At 44.4% G+C, this 27851-nt stretch overlaps 1 protein-coding gene across 4 annotated transcripts in view; it reads right to left on the bottom strand.

Moving 5' to 3' along the window:
- Positions 1-885: 885 nt before the first annotated feature.
- Positions 886-27851, bottom strand: part of VAV2 (vav guanine nucleotide exchange factor 2) — a 284485-nt gene continuing 257519 nt past the window's right edge. For 2 of the 4 annotated variants that reach the window (XM_067541856.1, XM_067541858.1), the window contains 13 exons: positions 27155-27287; positions 25348-25457; positions 24577-24678; positions 21713-21801; positions 20247-20263; positions 19549-19570; positions 17522-17649; positions 17189-17263; positions 14817-14869; positions 12342-12458; positions 11068-11155; positions 10841-10964; positions 4850-6558 (listed from right to left, as the gene is read on the bottom strand). In XM_067541856.1, coding sequence (XP_067397957.1) covers positions 6341-6558; positions 10841-10964; positions 11068-11155; positions 12342-12458; positions 14817-14869; positions 17189-17263; positions 17522-17649; positions 19549-19570; positions 20247-20263; positions 21713-21801; positions 24577-24678; positions 25348-25457; positions 27155-27287 — 1276 coding nt within the window. In that variant the 3' untranslated portion in view covers positions 4850-6340. Of the gene's footprint in view, positions 4821-4849; positions 6559-9159; positions 9247-10840; positions 10965-11067; positions 11156-12341; positions 12459-14816; positions 14870-17188; positions 17264-17521; positions 17650-19548; positions 19571-20246; positions 20264-21712; positions 21802-24576; positions 24679-25347; positions 25458-27154; positions 27288-27851 lie in introns of those variants that run through there. The other 2 variants (XM_067541859.1, XM_067541857.1) reach the window with 2 other exon arrangements.

The raw sequence follows: 27851 nt of genomic DNA, 5'->3' as shown, positions 1-27851 counted from the left end.
AAATGATATGGCACTTGATAGTGAAATCTTGGGTCGCCCTTCTCCAGTGAAACAGGCCTATCCCGTAGAAAAGCCTCTGGCATAGATTTGAAGCTGCTTTATGATTTGGAGAAGGCTGTCACGTGGGATTTCAGTAGCCGACTTTCTGTAGTAACTAATGGCCATGCAGAATTATGACTCATCTCACAGAAGCTGTATCTCAGCTCTGTGCATACAAGCCCATCCAGGCAAACACTGCAATGCTGTTGACCTAATCAACTGACTGCAAGAAATTCTAAGCAATCGTACTATTGAGGCGCCCATATTTTTAATTTGCAAAGAACATGAAAACAGCTGCTGAGTGGCGGGGTGACCAGCTAGCAAGTGCGAAAAATTGGGATGGGGACGAGGGGGTAATAGGGCACCTATGTAAGAAAAAGCCTTGAATATTGGGACTGTTCCTATAAAATCAGGATATCTGGTCACCCTACTGGGTGGAAAAAAAAAAGGCTAATTGTACACAGCATAGCTGGCTTTAATAAAAAAAAAAAAAAAAAAAAAAGATTGGTTGTTTCATTGGAAAACATGGAATATCCAAGCTGTAACAGTAATGATTTAAAAAAAAAAAAAAAAAAAAGTTTGGGAAGGGATATGAACTCCCATGTTCCAGGGTATAAGCAGCCAATCTTAAACTATTGGTCAGGAATAAACTTCACTATGGGCAATTATCTTATAGCTGCCTGGAGCAGGGATCTTGCATCTTCTGAAGCATCCGGTGCTGGCCACTGTTGGAGAAAGGAAACTGGACTAGGTGGAGCAGGGGTCAGATCCACTCTGGCAATTCCTATGTTCCCAAAGCAAATGTTTTGAAACAAGAAGTCCAACATGGAACCAACCCTCTTATGCAGAAAAGAATGTATGTTTATTTGCAGTAAAAACCATGGTTGGAAAAAAAATCTGTCAGCAAAATTACACTTCCTTTTTGTTGCGGGATTTACTCTGATGTTCTGTAACTTAAAAAATTCTGGAAAACCACATGCAAGAAGGTTTTCTAAGTAGCAGCTAAAGTTTCTATTCCAGCATTACAAGCTACTCCAAATGATTCCGAAATTCCCAGCTATAAACTATTCCATAAACAAACTTTTTATCTTACATACCCTCCACTCACCCCCTTATCCCAATTAGTGCAGTGCAAAGGAAAAAAAAAAATCAAGGAATTTACATATTATTTTCCAACGTATTCCATTACAATTTTGAATGTTTTGCGATGAACTAAAATATATATACAATTTTCTCACCATCATAAAAAACATTTTCCCTTCTTATTCACAGATATATATCGTGGCAATTGGCTGAATAATTAATTACAAACAAGAATCTTTTTTAACAAGTTTCTTACAACAGTAAACACAAAAGAGATTTTCTAAGGAATGATTCATTTTTGCTGAGTGAGTAGGGGGAAGCCATCATGGTAATATGCAGATACTGTATCTATTACATAGTTTGGTAACTGGCAAAGATACTATACATGCAACATGAGAGAATGAAGAAGGCTCCAGGGACATGGGGTACATACTTTTTTTAGGAGGGGTTAACTTCACAATATAAAAATGTTTTTTAAAAACAGAAATTTTAAACAGGGTCTTAAGAAATGAGACTTAAGAAATGTCCGAGGCATAAATGAAACATCTTGTATCTTCTTCGCTCTGATCCATTTTTTGGTGGGTCTTCTGGACCCAAATTCTGCCCACAGATGCTACAGAAGGTAGAACCAGTCCCTTTGGCCTACATTTAGTGACTAGTGATGTTTGGGTGCCTAACCTGTGACATCTTAAAGACTTTTCCCCCCCAGAGAGCAGATACTCAGCATTTTTTGTTGGAACTCAGGCCCCTTGAAGGCATCTCAAGATGGGCATCAAAAATCGTTAGTCAGCTTTGTAGGCTAAGCTTCTCAAAGGAGCTTAATGGACGTGGGGGCCCAATACCCGATTCCCTTTCAGTGAGAGCTAAGCCTGCAACTCCCTTATGGCTTATCTATACAGGGACACTCAGGAAAATTAATCTGAATTATCTAAGAGTGTGCATTTACAATGGATTAGTTAAACTGCTGTAAACCCGTGTGTGGATGCTCACTCGGAATTAAAGTGTCCTTAGTTGAACTCCAACTTAATTTCCGAAGTAAATTTCTAAACTGAATCAAACTGAGGCTGTTTTAATTCTGAATAAGAGCAGCCACACAAAGATTTAATGCAGTTTATCTAATCCACTTTAAAAATTAATTTGGATTAATTTTCTTGAGTGTCCCCTTAGAAACAAACCCTTAACTTCCTTTTAACTTCCCTACGCCAAAGCTCTGCCTTGTTTCCTTTCAATATTGACAGGCTGAGATGATGAACGTCAAAAGATACAGAGGTCGCAGGCAACCAAGACGACTGAACTGGAATAGGTTGGCGCCAGACAGTAGCCTTTAACAAAACCACAAGAGATGCCATCGGACTGCTCTGTTCTTCCCACCCCTCTGCGGAGCAAAATGCAGAAAAAGAACCACCCCGTGGCCGTATGCAAATCGCAACGCCAGCCAGACTGCAGGGATGTTTAGACAGTGGCATCTGAGCAGCAGGCCTCTGGCTTAGTCGGTCCTAGCTTAACTTGTGTACAGTTACATTACAAATATTTTCTAATCAATATAGTGCAACTTGAGTGTTTCACTGGCAGCTTTGGCGTGAGGAAGAATGTGCCACTGGGGAGCTCCCGCTGAACATGACAGAACACAGGAAAACATAAAACCCCAACGCCAACATCAGAACAAGCAGCAAAATGATTACGCTCATGCCATGTAACTAAACAGCAATTTACTTTCAAAGGTAATTTGTTTTCCTTTTCACTCAGTGCACAGAATTCTCCTTTCAGCTTTAATATCCCAATTTGGCAGCAACAACCCTGCTGTTATTCCACAGATTATACTTGGAGCATTTGCAGAATGGCTAGATACTGTTCCTTTATTCGGCCATCATAAGATGTGTGGCTGCAGTTCTCCTCTAAAGGAGAGCAGCAGTGATCACTTAGGTAGGTGTATGCCCGATGTCCATCATTCCTCTGGATTTACATCAGTGCAAATGAGAGCAGAATCTGGCCCAGAGCCTCGAAGCCCAATAGCACAGTCTCAAGGCGGTTGGGCTACCGGAAAAACGCGAGAGATGGGAGCAGCAACTCAAAAGCGCACTTATTTAAAGCAACAGGAGGAGAAATCCTGGGGCTTGGAAGTGGGACAAGGGGGAGCTGTTCCTTGCCGTGAATGCATGTTTGTTTGAAATAGTGCACTTTGGAAGGAAATGCTAGATGGGTGAGCAAAGGGCAGCACCTGTCAGAGGCCACTTGAAATTGATTCCACTGGACAATTCTGCAACAGTCACAATTTGGAAAGCACAAGACTCAAAAGTACATTATTCAGAGCAATGCAGTGATGAAAAAGACAAAGTGAGGGCGGCAACACAGAATTCTTCCTTATTGGCTATGGGGAAACAGAAAGGAAGCACGAGGGGAAGGCAGGAAGACATGGGGTGTAACCAAAAGGTGCTAGTGGACGGCAGAGAGACCCTTTTACAACATATTAATCAGCTAATGAGGGATTGAGGCTCTGGCCTTTACTCGGGCGAGTTACCCCACTGAAGCCGATGAGGCAGATACGTATAATGGCTACAAGAACGGGCCATTAGTCTGGCAGGGGCTTATATATTCTTGTTAAGGACTGGAAAGGTATGCTGTGAACAGTGCACATGCTGGAACAGATGATGCACATCTGGAGCGATTACCATATGTGCCATCCGGCATGTCAATGACTTCCAAAAGCTTCTCCCAGGGAAGGTGCATCCCACAGCCCTGGAACGCCACCAGATGTCCTGATACAGGTGCGACAGGCCTAGCGAAGGGCTGTCCCCTCTGCCCTGAGTAAGTCTAGTGGGGCCAAAGTTACTCCAAGAGAATGGACCTGAGTTGCGAAATTGGAGCTCTCTCATGAAGCTTGGGGGCGGCTGTATCCAGTTTGACTCACATCTGTCTCTCTGTCTCTCTCTTCAAAAACTCATTCCTAGTTTACAACTGGTGTCTTACAGAGATCACACAAGCAAGGTCTCGCTGCGCCCCAGCTCTGCTCTCTGAATCACCTCAGGAGGGCAGCGAAGGTGGGCTCTGCAGTCGAGCAGGCCAACTTGACAAGAAAAATTGTTATCCAGGGGGACCCATTCAAGCAGCAGAGGCAGAGAGCAGGATGGGAGATCACCTCTTCTGTTACTCTGGGGCTGGCTGGCTCCTTCTCAGTAGAAATCTGAAATGCTTCCTCCACCTTCCGTCTCAGAGGGAGACCGCGGCCCCACCCTCCGACCAGTCCCAGGGTGGCTTTTGAAACACCCTCTGAGAGATGGGTTTGGATGGAGGCTCTGAGCACAGTTGTGGTGAGTCCTTCCGCTCAGTCAAGGTTGCTGAGCATGACTTTCCCAGGACACTCCTGCTGCTCTTCCAGACAAATGTTATCTGATAGACTATCTATCTTACACACAAGTAACACAACCCAAGACTGACAGCCAGTGCACGCCCTGTTGCGTGCACACGCACACATGCACACACACGCACACTTTACAGAGGATTGATTGTAAAACAATTCACAATAGACTTGTTGTTAATACTGAAGGGCTTTTGATTGTGTTTCATTCACAGCCCTGGGCGTTGGGCCAACTGTGCACATTCTGCAGCGGCTTTTACTGGGTGCTTGGCGATTTCTGCCAGCGATCTAGTCCTCATTACACTCCCTCCTCCTCCACGTAGGTCGAAGGAAACCAACCAATCTGCAGCAGAAATGGAAAGGTGAGCTGAACCACTGGGGCATGGATGTGCAAAGAGACCCCCTCCCCCCCCAACTGAGCAAACACACGCTTTCCTTGTAGAATGGTCTCCATCATCCCAGCACATACATTGCCCTAGAAGCCTGGTACTGCATCCATAGAGCAGATGGCACATATACGATATCACGCTCCCAGCTACATGGGACTGAGACTTTAGTCTGGGTGGAAGAATAGTTGGTTCTCAGAATGGTCCAATAATCAGAACCTTGGACACAGCGTCAGGATACCTAGGTTCTAGTCCCGACTATGCTACTGATTCTGTCCGTATGACCTGGGGCAAGTCATTTATCCTCCGTGACTAAAAAAGGAACAACAAACCGCCCCCTCAGAGGGCCATTACGTGGATTAATGCAATAGTGTCTGCAAAGCTTAACGGGAGGCACTTTAAAGAAAGACAGCGCATTGTTGTGATCAGCAACATTAGGCTGTGGATTAGAGTCCCTGGGGGTCTCCTGAGGCACCATCGCTTATACCCAGAACAATTGCTAATGTCTGTGATTCTGAGCCATGGACTTTCAGAGCCATTCTTGTGTAAATTCCCAGCATAAAGAAGATCAGATCCAAATGCCTGCTGTGCCGGTGTGAGTGGCCATAATACCGTTCCCCTGTCTCTGTGCTTCTCTACGTTTCAATGTCACTGCCAGGTACAGTGCTTCTGAAAGGCTGTACTAGTGGCAATAAGGTTACAGCATTGGCCAAGGACTGCCGCCATCAGCAGGAAGAATGGAATGCTGGTACGTTGCATGGTAAAAGGGAAGCAAGCAGAAGTCCATTGCTTTCCCAGGCAGGAATCCAACTGCAGGACTGCAACCCAGATTTCTTGGAGTCTTTCCCATGTGTCCAACCTTTAGCTGATGCATACAATTCTCTCTCTTTCCTCGCCACAGGGAAAGGCTCCAGCAGCAGGGAAAGGCTCTGGCAGGAGTAGGTGGCAGGGAGAGGCTCTGGCAGCTCCAGGCTCCAGCAGTGATGACTCTTGCTGGGCAGAGCCTTTTGTTGCCACATGTAGCTACACACCGCAGTGTGGACACAGCCTGCTTTCCACTGCAGTGTGTAGCTATATGTACAAGACATGCTGCCAACAGTGTAGACAAGGCCTAAGTTGAAACTGGGTTTCATAATAGGACTCACAGTAAGGCAATTTGGTCTGGAGGAACAAGCACAAAATTGGGAGTCAGGAAGTCCTGGGTTCTAATCCCATTGCTGTCATCTATTCATTGCATCACCTTAGTCAAGTCACTTTCCCTGTTTGTCTCAGTTTTCCCCATCTGTAAAATGAGGCTAATCATATTTACTCATCCACTTCATGAGGATTAATTAGTAGAGCTGGTTGAAAAATAGGGGAAAAGGCAGCTCTTCCCTCCCCACTTTTCTTTTTTTAAATAAAATTCTATTTAAAAGATTGAAATTTGGAAACTTCTGAGCTGCGCCACTAGTGAGTCAACTTCTGAACACACCTACTGCTATAAAAAGGCAAAAGTGGTGTTATTTAAATATAAAAAACCCCACCTCTCTCCTCTACTTACTCTTCCATTTGTTTCTCCCTTCCACCATCCCTGGTCCCCGCCTATCCTGCTGTAGATTTTCACCACATCACCCTCTCGCAAAGAGAGTTCTCGCATGTCTCGTGCTGCGAAGTTGTAGCGTGCCACTGCCGTCCCTACGACTGGAGGCGTGACCACTGTGGGTGGACAAGGAAAGGGAATTTGAGGTCTGCACTGCAGTGCAAGATCATCTGAAGCCTGGGAAAAGCTAGACCGAGTTCAACCTGGGTTTTTACCAGAGTCCTCATTTCCGTTGTAAGACCAGGGCAGAAAACAGATTTGTGGACTAAGAAAGTCAATTAGATATCAAGGTGGCTTTATTTGAATCCTTCAGCCATGTGTGAATTGGAACTGCAGGCTTATATCAGATTTCCAAGGCTGGGTTTTCCATTATCCACATCTCATTGGTCTCCTAATGGGTTCAATTGTTGCACCACCCCCACTAGTTACTGGATATAAAACCATGAAGGATGCCCAGGAAAGGGACTGTATATTGTATCTCAATGTTGGGTCTTACTATAGGTGAGTAGGTCAAGGGGTATCTCTGTGGAAGGGGGAAAGCAGTATAAAAGCAAAGGTTTTATAGGACCAAAGAAAAATAAAGGGAACAAGAAAAATCTATTCAAAAGTGATCCCCATCATTTCCAGTTGTTGCTTTACTGCTCTGACATCCAATGGGCCCCAAAAAGCAATTTATATTTAAACTACCTCCTTATTAGCAATTGGGATTAGACACAATGGGACTGAGATAAGGAATCTGTAAATTGCAATACAAAGATGGACCACCTAGGGTGGTGTCCTCTCTCTGACAGTGGCCAAAACAGGTGCTTTGGTGAAAAGGCCCCTATATGGGACATCATTTTTCCAACAACATCCTAGCAATAGGGAACTTCTTCCTGATCCTAGCTGGTAATCAGATTATGCTCTGAAGTGTGAAGTCTACAATATCAGCGGAGCTGCAGATGCTATTCTTATTAACAGACATCTCTAATCCTTTTTAGAAACTGTACTAATATATTGAGTTTAGGAAGACCGGAACCTGGCCGTCAGTTTACAGCATGCAAGTGGCATTGCATTACTAACATCTTCCCCGGGAGTAGGAATTGAACAGTACCAAGATGAAGGAAATGGTGCAGATCTCAGTTGCTTCAGGCCAGGAAAAAGGGTGGTGATCTCCTTTGGCACAGATGTTGGAAAGGTGACATGGGACATGTACCTCCTGGATTCTCTGCAGTATTGTCCTGCAGGTTATACAGGCAGTTAGGGAGTTTAATGGTGGGAAGGGATATGATTATAGCAGTGATCATGATAACAAACAGAGGGGCAAAAAGATTTTTTTTTTTTTTAAGTTTACAAAAATGCTTTTTTTGGGTGTTTCTTTCTTTCTATGAAACTGTCCTTTAGTCTTAAGGACTTTTCAGATGAAAAAATGTTTTACATTTTAAGTGTTTTGCAAACCGAGGTTGAACTGGATTTGGAGGAGGAAGCTTTGCCCAGGTTTTCAGCTCTCAGAATGTAAGGAGATGCGGATGGTAACAGACAATTATCACACGGAAAATACATTTACTGCAGAGCTCATTCGGCCTAGTAAGGGTGCCAGGCTGGAGAACAGAGTGTGCATCATGAAAGCTTTGAACTCTTTCACCAGCAGCGTGCTCAGAGCTGATTTTTTGTATCAATCTCATTCACTTGAAGGATTCAGATTTCACAGAAAAGCTCATTTGGGGAAGGAATATATATTTTTAAATGATGTAGGATCTAGCACAATGGAGCCCAGGATCAAAGTCTGACGGCACTATTGTGCTATAAACAATAACTATACATTGAGAGACACTGTCAACCTACATTTGGCCCAAAATGTCTATTTTGTAAAATGCTTTTTTTACAATGCTAACACCAATAAGAAGGTCTCCATGTATTTTTAGAAATCCCAATGCAAACAGCATCTTTTAACCCTTCTCCCTGCAGTGTTTGCAACCAAGCTCTGCAGGAATAAGAGCTCGATTTGATTTTCACTGTCCAAGCTGCTGAAAATGCTAAATGTTAAAGGCATAAACAGCGAGAAGCAATTGGGTTCTAAACGCCTTTTTCGCTTCTGATCATTTAAGGTGTCGCTGGAAACACAGGAGAAGGAAGATGCTTGTTGAATGCACATTGGAGCTGACGTCTTTCAAAGATCACAATATTGCTCCAGCATTTTATAGGGAATTCCATCACATTTTGACATCAAGGGCTCCTCTCAGCTGCACTAATTATGACGCTACTGAGCATGCTCAGACAGAGCTCAAAAACGAGTGGAAATGGAAGTTCTATTACTGGAGTAAGGAAAAACCAGTCTTTTAAAACGATGTGATGCCAATGTTCTGTTCTACGAGACACACAGGAGAATCGGGTCAAGCTTGAAGTACATCATGAGATCCCACTCCACTAGATTTAGATTTCTTTTTTCTTCCCTCACCCTTTTTCTCAATATTTAATTCACCGTGTTTTCTTATTTGATTTCTTGCATTGTTCTGGTTACCAGATTCTGCCCCCAGCTGACACCCCAAGAGAGGGCTAATACCTTAGCGGAACTTTTTAAATAGATGGGGTGGGATGGCAGGTGGAGGGGGTCCCACTGCGGATGGCTTTCAAGCTGGTGTGGTTTGTGTCATGTCAAAGAGCAGGCTGATGCCCTGCTACCCTAGGGATGGCCAGTAGATGGTGCTTTCCTCTCAAGAACAGAAGCTGCTATATACCTGACCAGAAAGGAGTGGAGGAATTCTGAGAAGAAAAGTTGAGGCCCTGAGGACTGAGAAAAGAAAAGTTGTAGGAAGCGCAGGAAGCTGCAAAGAGGTTAGAAACAGAGGCAGAAGAACAAGAATTAAAAAGGAAATTAAAATTCCACAACGCACAAAAACACTAAGCATGCAGCGGTTCTTGTCTGGAAGTTCTGAGCTGTAGCTCTGTTAAGGCAGGAAAAGCTCTAGGAGGGCGTATGATAGAGCTGCACAGTCAAAATAAAACGGGCCAGATTCTCCTCCTGCTTATACTGGTGCAAATCAGGAGTGGGTCCACTGAAGTCAATGGGTCATTGAAGTCAAGTCTCCTCTGGTGTTTGCTGGTGAAAATTGGGAGCAACTTGCCATTGAAGGAAAATGGGCAGAGCAAGATGAACATTTTCAGTTGAAACCTTTTTTCCCCCGATGGCAAATGCCTTTTTGACCAAAATGAATTTTTTCTTTAAAAAAATTCATTTTTGGTTGAAATTTTTGAGTTTTCAAAGGCAAAAAATGTTAAACAAAAAAAAAAGTTAACTTTTTGTGGGTAAAAATATCCAGTCTCTCACTTTTTTACTCCTTCCCTCTTCTTCCAGTGGGGGGAAAAAAGTAAGAGAAAAATGTGTTTTAAAAAAGTTTCATTTTGATGATTTAAAAAAAACATTTTGAAAAAAAATTGAGGAAAAAATTCGTTTTCAAGTTTTCAACCAAAAAATGAAATATTTCACAGGGATTTTCTTTTGTAATTTAAATGTTCATTTGTTTGGGAATTTTTCACACAGTATACTTACCATGGTTTTGACTAACAAAACATAGGTGTATAACCAGCATAATTGACATCAGAATCAAGCCTAATAAAACTGACACGTGGAAGATTGTACAGATAGATAAGCGAGAGCCTGATGTCTCAGAGATGAAACAAGCTCTTCTCTGGATGCCAGTTGGCTTCAGTCCTTTGCTATTTATTTATTTATAGCAAAGGACTTGAAATTTCTTGCACTGAGGATGTTGACCTCAGATATTTTGACACTGAATAATTAGGATAATTACAGCGATACAGGCCTGATCCTGCCACATGCTAAGCGGACTCCACCCCTCACCTCAGCTCGAGCATGCTTTGCATCTTGCAAAACTGTGGCCAGATCATTATCTTAAAGGGTTTGGAAAACTGGTGGAGGGGTGACTCACCAGAATTCCTCCCCCGCAAAACGAGTCCCAGCCAGTAAGGGAATGATATTTGGAACAAGAAATCAAAAGAAGTTAACAAAGAAAAACTCTCCAGTTTGGCTTTCCTAGAAGTCCGGCCTTTTTAAAAGCATCTCCCCACAAAAGCCTCCCATGCAACCAATGTGAGAGCTCTTCCTCTCAGTATCTGGGCAGGGGAGGACACTGAGCTTGAACTCATGTGCTTGACAAGGAGCCTGGCTAGTTCAGATTCACTTTCAGGATTCAAGCCCCATATTGGGCACATTCCTTTCCAGAGGCTAAATGATCTGACAATCCCTTCTGGTCTTCAGAAACCCCTTTGTTCTCTGGAGACCCAATAGAGCTCCTTCATTACACAGGTATTTCTTAAAAAGGGAATCAGAGGGGTGGCTGTATATGAAATATCTGTGCTGTTGTAGATGCAATTCACTGCCCTAGGCAAACTGGGTTTTACCTGGGGAGCGAGTGAAGGTTCTGGAGGTAGAACGTTCCCGGGATTTGTATGGATACTTTAACGTTGTATCCAGCTGTTTAAAACTCTCCTTCAGTGAGTGGGTCTGGTAGTATTCGACCAATTCCTAGAGAGAACACACAGGGTACATGTGATCACCAAGGGGGCTCAGCATGGCCCCAGAAAAGCCAGTCGCACGCACAGTGAGAAAAGCAGATTAAAAAACATACCAAGAGGCTTTCAAATTTTTTGGCTTCTGTGATGTGAATCCAGTTGTCTTTCTCCACCACCTTAATGTGCTTCACTTCCTCATTAAACCTGTGACAACAATCAATCACAGCAGGCACTTCAGAAACATCCTGACTCTTGCGCTTCAGCTTGTCCTGCTACATATTAGCACGCAGCACTCTGCCTCCTACAAATGCTTTATGAACACCATTTGTGTCTCAACCCCCTGGTAGGTGCATCAGCCTTATCACCTTTTCAGATGGGGAATCTAAAGCACAGAGGTTAAGTGACCAAGGGAGTCAGCGTCAGAGCTGGGAGCAGAACTCAGCAGTAAATCTGGGTGCAGTGTTTAGGATGAATGGTTTATTTGCCAAAAAGTGCAGCACTGGTCGACTCAGAACTATTCATGAATTTACCGAACAGTTTCAACCCCAACAACATTTTCCAGCATCATTCACAAAACAGCCAGAGGCGGTAAAAATTATGGTAGTTCTTATAATTTTTAGCCCAGTGGTCAGAGCACTCACCTGGGATGTGGGAGACCCAGGTTCAATTCTCCCATCTGTCTGATGGGCAGCAGAGATTTGAACTAGGGTGTCCTTCATTGCAGGAGATGCTCTAACCAAAGAGCTATGGGATAGTCTGGTGTGGGTCTCTCAGTCTCTCCTGTTGAAGCTATTCCTTTGTGTATAAATAATTAAATATGAGCTCACATACCAACTATTCTGAATGGTCACGATATGCCAGATTAAGCAATTGGCTATGTAGCCGTATGCTAGACCCATCAATGATGCCTTTCCTTTAAAGGCTCATACTTAAATATGAGAATTTCTGGATTATTAAACAGTCCAGTATCAATCTCTAACCAGCACTTCATCTGTGTGTGCTCTTTTACTTCACAGGTGTTCTTTATGGGGATCATCTACAAAACCAAACCCAGCAAGGACTAGATTATCTCATCCTACTAATTGGCACCAGTATTAATGAGTCTTAAAACATATGCCTCCCAAGTCAGGTAAGTGAGTGGGACTGCACTGCATGTTTTATTTCAAAACCAAAAGGGAAAAGGGGCATCTTCTGGAGATAGTTTACCTGCTGTCTAAGGCGATCAGACTGTCACTAAAATCACAAGCTTTCCTCAGATGAAGAGCCAGAGGGGAGCAAAGCTTATCCATCCAACATGGTCAATTTCACACCCAGATGACACCAGTTCTGCGGAGTCACTTTACTGCCTTATCTGAGCTCCATTAACATAGGCACACATCACTATACTCACTTGATACTGATGGCAAAGCGCTCAGCCTCCGCTGGTCTCTCTCGGATCAGGTACGTCCCACTCACATGTGACTTTAGCAGGTTATCTGTCTGTTGTCTCTCCATGTTCCCTGCAAACCTAAAGGAACCCTTCCCATTAGGTGCCGAGCTCACAAAGTCTGTCTGACAAGCTCTGGTAACACAGGATCTCTCGTGTGTGTTGAACTGTGCCTGGGTCAAAAAGTCTTCAATCATCACCCCACTGACTGGCACGGCACCCTAACTGGCAGGTGGCAGGGATCAATCAGTTATCTTCCCTGGCTTGCACATGAGCTCACAAGCCACTCATTACACCAACAGCTGTTTTTTTATAAACTGGTATCTCCTGGTCTTCTCCACAGAGCAACCTGCTTGCTGACACCAGGCGCAGAAATACCGTGGGTCACCCCAACACGGCACAGAACTGGAAGTCCTACCAGCAAGCCTCCTACAAGATTACTGCAAATAAGCGGTCCAATCCTAAAAGCACTTCTGACAAGTGTCAAGTGACCTGATTTCCTACCAAAACCAGTGGGAACTGAGGGGGCTCAGCTCTTGGCAAGGTGTTGGGAGCTGAGCTGGGCCAATGATGAGCGCTTCTGAAAACCCCACCCTCAGCCTCCAAGTGTCTTCTTAAAAGGAAACCAATAATGCTCAGTGCAGTTCATTTCAAACTCCTGCTTCCAGGATTCAGAGCTAACCATCTTTTAGGTCATGGCCTCCTTGGGGCAGGGACTCTGGGGGCAGATTTTCAGAGATACAAAGGCCAGTTTGGTGCCCACCTTTCAATGGGAGTTTGTCACCGAACTATCCTTTGACAATCTCCTCCTCTGTTAGCTGTACAGCAGTAAGGACAGCGACTGCATGCAAATAGGGCAAAAGATACTATCTTGGACAGGTGGGAAGTTCACAGCATGAGTACTTATCAGGGGGCTTCCTTGATTTGCCAAGATATCCAGGAATTGAGATAATTTTAATTTAAGGTGATTTTTTTTAAACACCAAAAATCCATTTGTACAGGTCAGGAAGAGGAAGTGTGATTAAGAGAGAAAGGGGGGTCTGATCAAACGCTTCGTAAGTAGACAACAAAAAAGTGACCAGAGATATTTAAATGACAATAACTGCTTTGCAACTTAACAGAAAAGATTTAATGATGCAAAGTGAAGCCTCTCCCCTTCTTTGTAGTCTTTTGTTTTTATATTGTTTCTAGAAAGCCACCTTAATTGGGAACCAGTCCCTGGGTGAATAGGTTTCAATGAAAAACTTCTTGGGGTTCAATTGGACTCATGAAAGTAAAGCACTGATACAAATGGGCAAAGCTAAAGGAAAGGGCAAGTGACGTAGAAGCTTCTCCTGCAAAGATCTGCTAGTGCCCTACACTACCTTCCAACTGTCTCTCCTGAGCAGGGACTGCCGTGCCAATCAAGGCCATATCATAGAATCATAGAGTTGGAAGGGACCTCAGGAGGTATCTAGTCCAACCCCCTGCTCAAAGCAGGACTAACCTCAGCTATATCATCCCAGCCAGCGCTTTGTCAAGCCTCAGCTTAAAAACCTCTAAAGATGGAGATTCCACCACCTCCCTAGGTAACCCATTCCAGTGCTTCACCACCCTCCTAGTGAAAAACTTTTTCCTAATGTCCAACCTAGACCTCCCGCCCTGCAACTTGAGACCGTTGCTCCTTGTTCTGTCATCTGCCACCACTGAGAACAGCCTAGCTCCATCCTCCCTGGAACCCCCTTTCAGGGAGTTAAAGGCCGCTATCAAATCCCCCCTCATTCTTCTCTTTTGCAGACTAAACAAGCCCTGTTCCCTCAGCCTCTCCTCATAAGTCCTGTGCTCCAGCCCCCTAATCATTTTTGTTGCCCTCCGCTGTACTCTCTCTCCAACTTGTCTACATCCTTTTTGTAGTGGGGGCCCCAAAACTGGACATAATACTCTAAATGCGGCCTCACCAATGCCGAATTAAGGGGAATAATCACTTCCCGCGACCTGCTGGCAATGCTCCTCCTAATGCAGCCCAATATGCTATTAGCCTTCTTGGCAACCAGGGCACACTGCTGACTCATATCCAGCTTTTTATCCACTTTGTGCTCTATTCCAAAGCCTACTGCAGTCAATGTCAATGTCAGCTGACCCATTGATTTCAGCTGACTTTGGATCAGGCTCTGAAGTTGGATTCAAATGCAAGACTTCAGAAGTGAAATGCTAATGCACCAACTAACTACGCCCCTTTGACCTTGTTTGACTGAAAGTCTCACGGCTCCTGTACATCAACAGTGGATTGGGGGTGGGAGGGGAGAGGGAGGATGAGAGGAGCTTCCAAAGCGCATTTCTAATTTGTTATTACATAGCAGATTTGTGACAAAGTAATCAAATTAAAAAGCAAAGCCAGTATATCTTTATGCCTGTAGTAAAGCATTTCTATTGGAATGTCTGATTTAACGACCGACTCACCAGGGGTACGCGGTGTAGTCTATTTCTCTCGAAGGAGGCCGGCTGCTGGGAGGCTAGAGCAAAGAGAACATTGCATATTACTGTGGAGCACAGACCCTAATTAGGTTATAGATCATCTCCGATACACTTCTCTGTACGGGAGCGTTTGTATGTGCCAAGCATTTTATGAGTGATTGGCCTCGGAGTCAGCGGAAGAGTGTTATAATCAACTGCTTCTCTTTTTTGCGCACACACACAAAACCAGCTGTGCCAAGTGTATTGGGTATTTTGATTTATCTGACCCTTTTGCAGTCTATGTTTGGCTGCATGCTGCAGTGGAAAGCAGGCTGCAGGGAAAGGCTCTGGTGTGGGGGAAGGAAAGGCTCCAGCCGGGGGTAAGCTACACTGCAGTGTAGACACAGGAAGCATGTCTTGGGCAGGTAGGAGCTGCATAGATTACATACCCTGAGGTTCTGGTGTGTCTTTGCTCTACTCGCCTAAGCAAGGGCTCCCCGTCTACACTGCTATTTATAGCCTACAAGTAATTCAAAGCTTTTAGGACTTGTTAACAACCAAACACTACTTAGCTTTTCTCACGTGCAATCTCAAAGCACCTGCCAGTGCTGGGTCAGCGTGATCCCCCATGCTGCAGATGAAGATATTGAGGCCCACAGAGGCAAGCAAACTTGCCCAAGCAAGCTAGGGGTGGTGCTAGGAAGAGAACCTAGGTCCCTCCAGACTCCCCGTGCAGTGTAGTGCCCTATCCACTAGACCACATTGTATTGCCCACTGGCTGAAAACATCCCCAACCCTCCCCCCACTCCATATCCCCAGCCCCTGCTTTTGTGTCTGTTAAAGTTTTGGGACAATCTTTTTCTAAGTCAAAGCACAAAGGCAGATGAATCATCAGCAGTAATCCCCACCCCACGCTGTCCCCATGGCCACACAACCTGCAGTCTAAAGATTATACAAATAGCCCCAGAAGCCAGCAAGTGGGGCAATTGGCATCTGGGTCAAACCAGGGCAAAGCACATCACTCAAGCAGATTGCAGGCTATTGCAGCCAGTATTTAAATGGGGGAGGGAGGGAAGGGAAAGGAGCATTTGCATGGGTTACATGTAAAGCCCGACTAGGAAGAATGCATTTACTGCAGCAACAAAAGATGTTGTAAGAGGTTTGGGCATACTCCCTGAAAACATGCCAGAACTGGTGCAGAGAATCAGAATGGCTGAGGTGGGGGGTGGGGTTTGTGAACTTAGACACTGGATTTGGGAAGAAGCCCCAGGCTGGAAGGCTATGCACTGATTTCTGGCTGTCGCACATTCTCATGCTAAAGCGCTTGTTAAAAATGCAGTTTAACAAAATGCAGAAGTAAAAGGTGCAAGGGCAAGAAGCTGGGAAGTTGCACTAGGAGCTAGGGAAGGGTGTGCTAAGGTAGAAGAGAAGTGCATGTTACACTAAGGGAAGTGCACAATATGTATGGGACATCTGCAATCACTGTGCAGCGTGAGCAGAGAATTCACTTACTCAGGAGACTTATTTACCCTAAGGACCCAATCCAAAGCTCACAGGAGTCTATGGAAAGATCAAGCCCCTGAACACAATACGGGCCAAATTTAGGACCTGGACTGACCAATCAATAAGAGGTTCCCCTTTTTGTGCAAGAGTTAATGATTTATACTCATCCAGTCCTTTCATAACTGTTAGTAAATGGTTCACATGCACTGGCTCAGTTATGGGCAACTGACAGAAAACGACAAGTTAAATGAATAGATGGAACATCAATTTGGTTACACATTAACACAACACATTGCAAGTCTTCAAGACAGGGCCACTATTTAGGTACAAAGCACCATCAAAAGTAATTCTTTTGCCTGATAAAGCGACACAGCTATGGTTATTTAAGAGAAATTGTTTGCAGACTCCATCTAGTGTCCCTTGCTGACCTTGAGCCTCCTTCCGAAACTTCACCCAACACATTGTTCAGTCCTCCAGACTCACTCGCCTGAGCCAGGCCTGCAGGCAAAACTCACACTCCAAGAGGTGCTATAATCTCTCTTAGGCCTAGCTGGAGGCCCCAGACAAAGCAGCCTGTGAAATTACGCTCTGGAGAAAGGCATCCATCCAAGCCTACACCAGGTCAACTTTCCCACTTCAAGCATGAACATTCACCCACCTCAAACAAAATGCCGACAGTTCTAAATTGCAGGTTACAGCAGTTACATCCAGAGTGACTCCCTTACAACCAGCAGAGATACTCCAGCTTCACACTGGTGTCCAGTCCATGATTTCAGTTGTCTTGCTTTACGAGATGGGCCCCAAGGCAACCCCCCCAAATCTGAGCATGTCCAAGCTTGGAGGTATTGGGATGAGGTCTGTTTTTATGCGCTTACCCTAGCGTCCACAGGGCAGGGCTTCACCGATGAACTGGGAAAATAACCAGACTTCTTGGTCTGCATTAACCTCCCCTGCAAATAAATAAAGATTAACATCAGCACTGTGCCAAAGAAATTGGACACATTGCTCCAGTTTTGGAGAATTGTGTACGGTGTGTGTCTCTGATACAAGCTGATAATATGCCTCCAAGAATTTTTTCGGACAATGACTTGCCAACTCCAGTGAATAGAAGCACTAAGGGGAAAATAAATAAAGAAGAGAACGACATGACTATCCAGTAGCTCCTGTGTAAGGTCTTCTGCACATTTCCAAAGAACAACATCACTCACCTCCCACCACTGTGAATCCGGGTCCCCTCGTAGCAGCTCTATTACATCCCCAGTCTGAAATGTTAACACTGGCTTCCCTGGGTGAGCTGGGTTGCCATGGTAATTCTGAACTGCCACCATTTTAGGACCTAGAAAGAGGGAAACACTCAGATTCATGATCTAAAAAGAACAAAACCTATTGTTACTACAAGACCATCTTGTGAGCCAGAGAACATCAGTCGTCAGGATTTGCGGGTATAGCTCATTAATGCTCATGGCATGGCACCTTGATTGGCTCAAGCTAAGTGGTTAACTTGAGAGAGTTCGGCAAGCTAAACTGTTGGTGGCAGATAAAGAAAGGCCAAACTCTGGGCACAAGATTGCACCTGCACTGGAACCTTGTCGTTTCAGATAGGCTGTAGTTGAGCAACAATAAGCCACTCTTGAATCATCACAGGCTGAGTGATAAAGTCTGGGATTTCTGTGGGGACTAGGAGTTAGGCACTCAACACCTGTTGAATTTTGATGGGATTTGGGACTGACATTCTCAGCCAATATCCGTCGGTGTGAATGATCCCGTATTAAACATTCCTCCCCGGCTGCACTCAGCCTACAATATTTGTTTTAGCCCGCTTTTTGCAACTGCTTTTCCCTTATCCTCCCTCTAATGAGAGCAACATGCTCATGCTCAACATTTTCATGTCACCAGCTTGGATTAGGAGGACTTTTCCCCCGGGACTGGCTTTCCTTTAAGTAAAAGAAGCAAGCAAGGGAGCGGAGTCTTTTTTGCAAGGTGAAGCATTCAGGACTATCCCAGTGACCTGGTCTGCATTAATCTTGAACAAGGGAAAATATAACAGGGACCAGAGTGAATAATGACCCTGACAGAAGATAACACTAAGAGTTCTAGAGTGAGTTATCACAACCACAATACAATCACACTTACAGGGCCCTTGCTGCCATATTATCTGAGCACCTCCCAATCTTTAATGTATTTATCATTACAATCCCTGGGAGGAGGCAGGGCAGTGCTGTTGTCCACATGAGAACTGAGAGGTTAAGTGACTGGCCCAAGGCCACACAGCAAATCTGTGGTGGAGCAGGGACTTGAACCTGGATCTCCCCAGTCCTAAGCCAGTGCTCGAATCATTAGACCATCCTCTTCTCTCTCAGCCAGAGCTGTGAGGGCACATGTCCAAGGGCAGAATTAGACGACCCAAGTTTCCTGGCTTCTTAGGACTTGCCTACATAAGAAAATTTTGCTGCTTTAAATATGTCTATGTCTACACTTTAAATGCTACAGCGGTGCTTCAGTATAGACATTTGGGCTACGTCTACACTACAGCCTATGTCAGCAACACTTATGTTGCTTGAGGGTGTGAATATTCCACCTCTCTGAGCAACGTAAGTTGCACTGGTGTGGACAGCGCTATGTCAGCAGGAGAGTTCTCCCTCTGACATCCCTTCTGCTGCTCGCAGAGGTGGTTTTTTTATGCCAATGGGAGAGCTCTCTCCAATCGACACAGAGCGTCTTCACCAGACGGCCTTGGAGGGGTTCTCCCATAAACCAACTTCCCCAAGAGGCAGTCGCTGGGTTGACTGAAGAATTCTTTCCATCCACCTAGTGCTGTCTACAATGGGTGTAGGTTGGCTTAACTACCTCTCCCGTGCTGTGAATTTTTCACATCCCGAGAGATGTAGCTAGGCTGATGTAACTTTTCAGTGTTGATCAGCTCTTTCCTGGGATCGTTAAGGCAGCCAAACAAACAAACAAACCCCAAAACCTTAGTGTGGATGCAGTTATGCTGGTATCAGAGTTCTTACACTAGTACAAGGCACCTTCATGCTAGTATAACTATGATGGCAAAAAATCAACCCCCAACCAACATATTTATACCAGCATGACTTAAGTGTAGATCAGGCTTTAGGTACAAAAACTGTATGACAGCCCCTTCCAAAATTTGCTGTCATCAACCTCTTTGAATCAGAAACCGATGCTGCCTCTCCTACTTTACCCATTTACTAAACACCACCACTGTGACCCTTACCAGGTCCCGTATTTAATGAGTCCTGCAAAGAGAGAGAAGATAGTTTATGTTCAGTAAACTTATTGCAACTGAATATATTTCAGAAGACAAAATAAAATACCCTAAAGTATTCTAGCAACCTCTGCTCTGGCCCTGATTATAGCAAAGCTTCCTGTGCAGTTCACTGCTGGATTCAATGTTTTCCTGAGGCATGGAGACTATTGTGCTATATCTACCCAGAATTCTTCACTTTAGGGGCAGGAAGGTTTCCATTCTCCGTATGAGGAAACGTCACCATTGGGCAGGGGAAATACTGAGGTGACAATTCATCCCACCACCCCCAGCTCTCGACCTATGTAGTCCAGAAGGCAGAGCCACTGCAGCCTTGTGAGTTAGCACATCCGATGGCGGTGCCACAAATGACAGGGAAGGTCCAATTTTAGTCTAAAATGAAGGACTTCTGTCACCAGGACTTATCCTGTGAGGGGCTCAGATCCCTTAATTCCCACTGAAGTGAAAGGAAATTGGGGATGCTTGGCTCCCTGTAGGGTCAGGTCCCTATGACGATGCCACATGGATATTATCCGATGTAACGTTTGCAGTGATTGCTGGGGGCTCGCAGCCATAATGCAATCTGGACTAGCGACCCACAGATGCTCCCACATTCCGTGCCTGACAGGGAGTTAGGAGGGAACAAGAGGACTGTTAAATAAACGTACCTGGTCGGCCGGAGAACCTGAAAATAAATGTTAAAAGAATTGGTTAATTTAGGGGGAAACAACCCTCTATTTTGCACATCCCTTTACTCCACCACACAACTCAAGTGACTGCAGCGACTCATCGTCTTGAGAGAAGGGACTCCCAAAAGTGAGACACTACAGACCTGCTCCAGTGTCCACTGACGTCAATGGGAACCCTTTCCATCCACATCACTGGGCTTTGGATCAGGCCCCAAATCGCACCCAGCTCCGCCAATGCACCTCAGGCCTGCACACAACTCTGTGGTAACAAACATGTTCTGAGCAGCGCCCCGTGGTTTTGTGCCAGACTGAGTACGTGGCGGGGCTTTGAGGGTGGGAGAGAAAGAGCACTGCATGATTACCTGGCTCAAATGTCCATTAGAAACTAGACTAAGAACTGCATCCCCATCAACTACCACACTGCAGAAGATAATATATTACCCCACGGAGCCATCTACTGACAGCGGGCTCCATATGTCTCAATTACAGACACACACACACTCTCTCTCTCACTTCCCACCCCCGCCTCGCTTCTGGGGTCTGACGCAACCTTCTTTCATTATTATCCCTTTTTCCTATCCTCGTTGCTGTTCAAGTGGCAACACTTTTACCCTCATCAGGGGAGAAGAATTCTTTGTTTTTTCAGAGATCGCTATGAGAAGACTTGGCTAGGAAGGGGTATTAAAGAGTGTGGTAAATTACCTCCAGTTATCCTTCGGCATCCCACAATCCTCAGCCAAACTCTGCAACTTCCCAAGAACGTGTGTTCGGGAAGGAATCTCAGAACTACTCCTGACCTGGGTCTATATATCCTGCACTTCCAGGTGGATGACTTCATGTCCTACTATAGTGAGTCTCTTCTATCTTTAGCTTCAGTGATTCATTCACTTGGTTGCAAGATCCCATGGTAGGGATTATTAAAATATCTTTACACCTTGCTTGAGGGCGTTCTGTTCCATTACAGTATTCTGAGTAGCGCTCTGAATTCAGGGGGCTACTTGGAATACTCAGATTATATATTATAGATATATTATTTTAAAGGAGCTACACAATGAGGCCTGGTCTACAGACTGACCAGCAAATTCTACGTAGCTTGAGTAACTCCTGTCGACTTCCTAACTTCTGTTCTATGCGCCGTCTACACTATGCTGCGCCGACAGGAAATGCATACCCATCGATTGAGTGTGTCTTCACTGCCGCTCAATCGAACCGGATAAATCGATCTGATGGTGGCGAATTTGCCACTGTCAGTGTAGACATAGCCTCAGTTACCATCTTAGGAAGTGGATGGAAAGCTATTAAGGCTTTTTCTTCTTTCTTTATTTAAAAATGGACAAAAAATTGTGGATGGCATTTAGTGCAGAAGAGAAAACAACTTTTAACTCTCAGATCATTCACAAGCAGCCAAGCCCTTTTAAAAACAGCTAGAACATCAAAAGACTTACTGATCTTGCAGGGTGGAATGATTTCCAAGCATTCTTTGTGAGCACCTGCTCCACATTTCATGCAAAGATAGCCTTGGTAGAAAGTTCCTCTGTGAAAAAAGAAGTTGGAATTTTAGTTTTTCTTCATTCCAGTCCCTCCTTGATATTTCTCTCAAATTACCTGTTTGTTTTACTTCTTGCATGATAGTTTATTCATTGAACTTTTTACTATTTATTTTGCTAGTGACTAACATTTGTGAAAGGTGCCAGATGGACAATCCTTCAATTTATCCAGCCAGCAGAGCACCATGAAAGAAATGTGCCTCTACTCTGAGCTGGTAGGACCACATCTAGGCAGATGATGGTAGCTCAGCCTTCTCGTACATTCATTCCTCAGCCTCTATGTGGGTGAATTTGTGGGAGCGACAACGGTGAGTTTTGCAATGTGAGCATTTGTCCCTTAGGAAGTGAATTGACACAACCAGCTCATTTCACATAGGGCCCCCGGACTCAGCAGTCACTTCTAACCTGGAGGTTCAAGCTGGTGACTTAGCAGTGAGTAGGCTCCATATCCCTTTACCATCCCTTCAAGCCATCCACCTATGAAAGCTATACCTTTCTGAAAGGCCAAACACCGCCTGATGAAAGCCGCAAGTCAACACAGAGCCCTATTTCCCAGTTGAGCTTCATGTATCTGCAGAAGGCTGTACAGCTGAAGTCATAATGTTGGGCTAAAATCTCAGCCATTGGAAATACTATTTTCAAGCAGGGAAGGTCAAATGCATTCAAAAGAACTCCCATGGAGTCTAAAATTGCAGCAATAAGTATTGGTGGTTTTGTGCAGAGAAGGATTAAGCAAAGGTAACAAATTGGTCAGTGGGAACACACAAACAAACCAGAGGAGAGTGTATCATCTGTGTTTAAAAAGAACCCGCGTCTCCTATAGTGTTAATATAGACAAATCTACACTGGGCATGAAGTTATACTACCATTAATGGGAATCATGCTGAAAGGATGTCATACCTCTGGTGTAGTTAAACTCCGTAAGAAATGTACTTCATTTTATACAACTCCTGCCACTTACACTCCTGACCTTAAGCAAATCACTTAACCTCTCTGTGCCTCAGTGGCCATAACAGGATTTAGCCAACATCAGGAGGCAGAAACGGGGAGGTGGTTTTCGAAGCCTAACTACTTGCTTGTGATGTGCTTTCAAATTCCCCCTATGAAATATGCAGTCTAAGTGCAAAGATCTATTACTAAATAATAGCCTTTCGTTAGTGACTAGATCATGAGCCTGCAGGACTTTATGGGAATAACCCACATGGATACAGCATTTATCTGAAGGTGCAGTTCTGATTGGTTTAGCTATTAAATGTTCTTGATGTTCCAACCAATCCAGGGGAATTGCCCATGGAGAGGTTCTCTGAATAGCATATAAAGACAAGCAGCTTAATGCACACAATTCTATATACACAAGGAGTTTCTTAATGCAACATTTGTTGAGCTAATGATAATTTCACTTGCCATTTGGTAGGCGAGGCAATAAAGCAACCCCCTTGGGCATCTGACAGCTTTAGCAAACGGTCCTCGCATGCAAGATTTATCTATAGCCTCAGGCCAGCATTCCCTTCTTCTTGCTGCAATGCTGCATAAAGGATTCTGTCTCCTGTCAATCAATGGGTATAAATATCTGGCTTTCCCACAGCAATGGGGCAGGGGCGTGGACTTATAGCTCCTGTAGCTACTAGGCTATCCTGATGATTATGGTCCTTTATGTGATACAGCAGAGGTGAACTGGAAGTCTGGAAGTTAGGTCTGAATTGAGGACAGAGGAAAGGAAAAGAATGACAAAACAGGGAATAAAAAAGACAAACCCATTTTAGATGTTGAAAACATCTAGCCAAAGGGCTGTGAAGGGTGACTTAAGACACAAAGAGCTCACACACAGCAGTCTCACATGTTTGGGTCCCCGTGAAAGGTGTCTGGGGGACAGTGGACTTGGCGTGTTTAATATGGATGCCCCCAGAGGACGGAAGCTATGCAAAATTCAGGTTTGGGGATGGGGAAAAGTCAAGAGAACTCCTGGTTGCTTCCGTATTGGATTAGGCTGCCTGCAGTGCTACAGGAGTGGGGTGTCAGGTAAGCAGGCTGCCCCCAGTGCGGGAATGCAGCCAGGCTTGGTGCGGATTAATGATTTAAAATCTATAGTTCAAATACAACCACAAGTCTGGAGAGCTGGGAGATGAACTGCTCCACACAGGGAATGGCTGAGCGGTGTAGTTGTGATACTGCACAGCTAACACCCCAGCTGGTGACATGAGGGCATGGTTTGCGGAAGAGGCTTAGGCTGGGATTCCCATTGACTTTCAACAGGTGTTGGGCACCTCACTGTGCGCCAGAGTAAGTGTGGAACCAAGCTGGCTCCAGCTTAGGGTCAGAGAGGGGAGAGGCAAATACAGCACAGCTGTCACGTTAGCATCAGGCAGGTGCATGCATGAAATACTGGTAAAACCACAGCCTGTTCCCACCCAATAACGTGTATTGTTCTCCAGGGACAGGGAAAAGGGGCTTATCGTGTGGGATTCTGTGCCACCATTCACAGCACTGTTATCCCAGCTAGAGCCCTACAAACATACACAAGAAGAATTAAAAACACAGCAGCAGCAACTCTAATTTCAAATTCGTCATAGCCTCAAACGCCGTAGCTGACACTCAGTAAGTTAAAGAATCTCAGATACATAGCCCTTCCAACCTCACGTCTTTTCTCAACTGAGTGAAGGACCAAGGAAATCATGAATTAGCAATTACACTTTTTTTTTTTTTTAATGGACATGTTTTTTTAAAAAGTTTTCATCTGGAAGAGCCAGAAAAGCATTGCTCACCTTAAAAACATTTTGCACGCTTTGCAGTTGGTTGTCTTTTCAAACGTGTACATCTGGAAGTTGTGGTGATTCGCGTTGGCTTTTTCTGGCTTAATGTTGGACCTAATTACAAAGAGGAGAAAAAAAAACCAAACAAAAACAAAACAGACAAACCCCAAAAGTTGTATCAATCTGCCCTCCTCAGACTTTCTGAATTCTATGGTTGCAGCTCCTGTCTGGATTTCAGTCAAAGTTTGGAAATCACAGAGCATGGTATAAGATCTTGCCCAAGAGTCAGAGAGTCATTTGGAGTTAGCTGTTGGGAGGGGGTTATGCGTGGTGTATTAAACTTTCACTGATACAGTCACATGTGATCTTGTCTGTCCCCCCAAGTCAGTCATTAACTAGAATTCACTGCTGTTCAGAGGGCCAGTGTGAAACCTATGCATTTATGTCCTCAAAATAGGGCTTAAATAGGTTGCAAGACCCTCGTGCTGGCTCTCTGCAGATTTTAACCCTTAACTCTGGTTGTCTGGTCAAATACACAGCGTTGCATGCCATAGGTTTCCTCCCAAGGTGGCAATTTCTACAGATATCTTCCCCACACACTCTTTTTGCAAGAACGGTTTGGTTTGATGCTATCACATCAGGCCCAGATTCTGGAAGCCCTTTGTGCATAGAACTCCTATGGAAGGCAATGAGAGTTGCAGATCAGAGCCCTGGGCCATGTTTCATTAGCGGCAATTGTGTGCACCCAGAGCCGATTTTTGCAGGGAAGCTTAAGATGCTCACATTGCCATTTCAAACTGCTCCATCCACTTCCTCTTCATGTCTTCCGTCTTGCAGAAGAACTGGAAGCCCTGTTTCCCTTGAAGGTGAATTAGGTAGAATCCATAGGACCACTACAATAGGAAACACAGATCAATTATCAGATGTTGGTTCTTTCTCTCTCGCCTCTTCATGCTAAATGCTTAAGCAACAACATCCTGGGTGAGTTAATTCAGGTCCATTTGTAATCTGTTTTATTGTGCTCCCTTTGCTTGCCTCTGTGGTGATAATGGACCTTTCTGGTGATAAATGCAGAATGGCGCAAAGACTAGCTTCGAATCTCTATTGTACATTGCAACAAATGACTTACTGATTGGTTGACTCTGGGACATCACCAAACAGAATTTCATGGCAGCAGATGGGAGAGAACCCAGATTCTGCTGCTCCAAAAAGTTCAGGTCGCTGCCATTAAAGCTAATGGAGACCCTCCATTCACCATCAGCAATATAGGGCCTCTGACACACATCCAATCTGCCCTGCAGAAGGCAGTGGTGCACATACATACTAGCCAGTTCAATAAAATATTAACAGAAAATAAAGTGGATCTTGTGGTTGCTTACCATTTTCCCATGAGACTAGAAAGCATAAGAGAGCAAAGCGGAAATACATTTCATTAAAACACAAGGCTAGCAATCTCTCTTCATCATCAAAGCAGCAAAGCCACCCATTATTTTCAAAATGGCACAACAGCTGCTTATTGCTGTCTTGTACATTGTCCCATACTACCAGCGGTGGCCAAAGCTGCTAAGCTATGGAGTCTACTGGGATGCAGATTGTCCTTTCTGTCATCACCTAAGCCCAAAACCAGGCAGAGTATGTGCATCTCGGATAGGGAAACTTGGTTTTGAAGAGTGTTCCCAATGCAAAAAGCCTGCAACATCTGTGCTAAACCTGAAAAATAAACACCGTTTCTACAGTTTCAAGGGCTGTCTGCTGAGGGACAGGTCCAAGAAGCTACAAAGATCCCACCAAGACCTTTGGGTCAGCCATTTTTCAAGAAACAGCACTCTCTCCTGGGATGTTTGAACTCTAGTACTGCTATTACCACCCAGTACTTCGAAGGCATGACCATTAGAGGTGCATTTCCCAGAACAGTTATTGCTAGCGGTTCCATTCCCATTAGCTCTTCTGAAAAACACAGAGTTATAAACCTGGCCACCCAGCCACGTTCCCGCTCAGAATGACGATATGGGATCTGGTGCTTAAGAATGTGAGTGCTGCCCTGCTTGCTGTCAGCGATTGCAGTATTTGCTTCTAGTTGAGTAGTCTGTAAAATGCACTGAGTTACCTGGAGCATGAAGCTTAGGGCCTGAAAGGAGACGTACACAACTGAATTCTAGTCACAAACATGCTTATTCCAATTCGTGCATCCGGGTAAGTGCCTGTTCTGCCCATTCTACCCCCATTCTCCATTCAGTTTGGGGTCATTTTTATCCTTTCCAATTAATCTGTGAATGACGTTTCTGCATGCGGCTTCTCTAAACCACTACTAGATAAAAGAAGACAGCAGCTTCCTCCATTATAGTCAAGTCATTCTAACTTCTTGAGGGCTATTTTGCAGGCCCCAGGGTCAGCGCATCCAGCTCAGCCTCTCATTTCTAAATTCTTTGCAAGGTTGCCCTTGAAATCTAAGGGTTGATTCAGCAGATTTTACAAGTGCTATTTCTGTTTTAAAAGTCCAGTGAGAGAGGGGTGTCCAAGGACACTCACCTGAATGGTTATGAAAAGCTGTCAAAGAGAGCTAAGCAAGTTCCTTGTTCTGTTCACCTACCTTCTTAATGTCCTTATTGTTCATGGGATCATCAGTCATCTTATGGAAAAGCAGCTCGATTATTTCTTTCAACTCATAATTGTATCCTTTCCTCTTACAGACGATCACCACTTTATCGAACAAAAATAAATACCTGCCAGAAACCAACCCCAACATCTAATTATATACACCTTTCACAGAAAGCTCTGCAGAGATCATTCCCCAATCAAGGCAGTTAAACGTTGCTGGCTGTATAATGATTTAATGTTGAAGGCAGTTGGCGTCAATGCAATTCTAAGTAATGACCAAATTAATGTGGATGAAGTGTCTGGAAACATGGGACCAAATGTCCTTCTAGTGTAACTCAACTGATTATAAGGGAGACAATTTAGCCCACAGATCATCTTACTGGGCAAGGGACCGGGTGAAAAACAAACTGAAAGTTAATTTTATTTATTTGGAAAAACTTCTTCAGAACAGTTCTTTTTATAAGAAAAAGTTCAGACTCGTGTGATGAAAGAGCTCTCAAAGAGGGTTTTAAAAATTTTCATATGCATGCCATGTAGTGAGAAGACATCTCAATTTTGTTTCCTGAGGATCCAGAGCACCCAAGAGCTGTTGTATATTTCAGTTGTAGGTACTCTCCTGCAAACATACAGTACACTGTAATCATACAGGTAAAAGCCTCCCAGCTCTGTTTGAGACACCTTGAAATCAG

Source organism: Emydura macquarii, unplaced genomic scaffold, assembly GCF_026122565.2.
Source record: "Emydura macquarii macquarii isolate MOO-44397 ecotype Brisbane River unplaced genomic scaffold, CSIRO-AGI_Emac_v2 contig_691, whole genome shotgun sequence".
Taxonomy (NCBI): domain Eukaryota; kingdom Metazoa; phylum Chordata; order Testudines; family Chelidae; genus Emydura; species Emydura macquarii.
The sequence above is the reverse complement of the archived record's forward strand: the minus strand, read 5'-3'. Positions and strand labels throughout refer to the sequence as shown.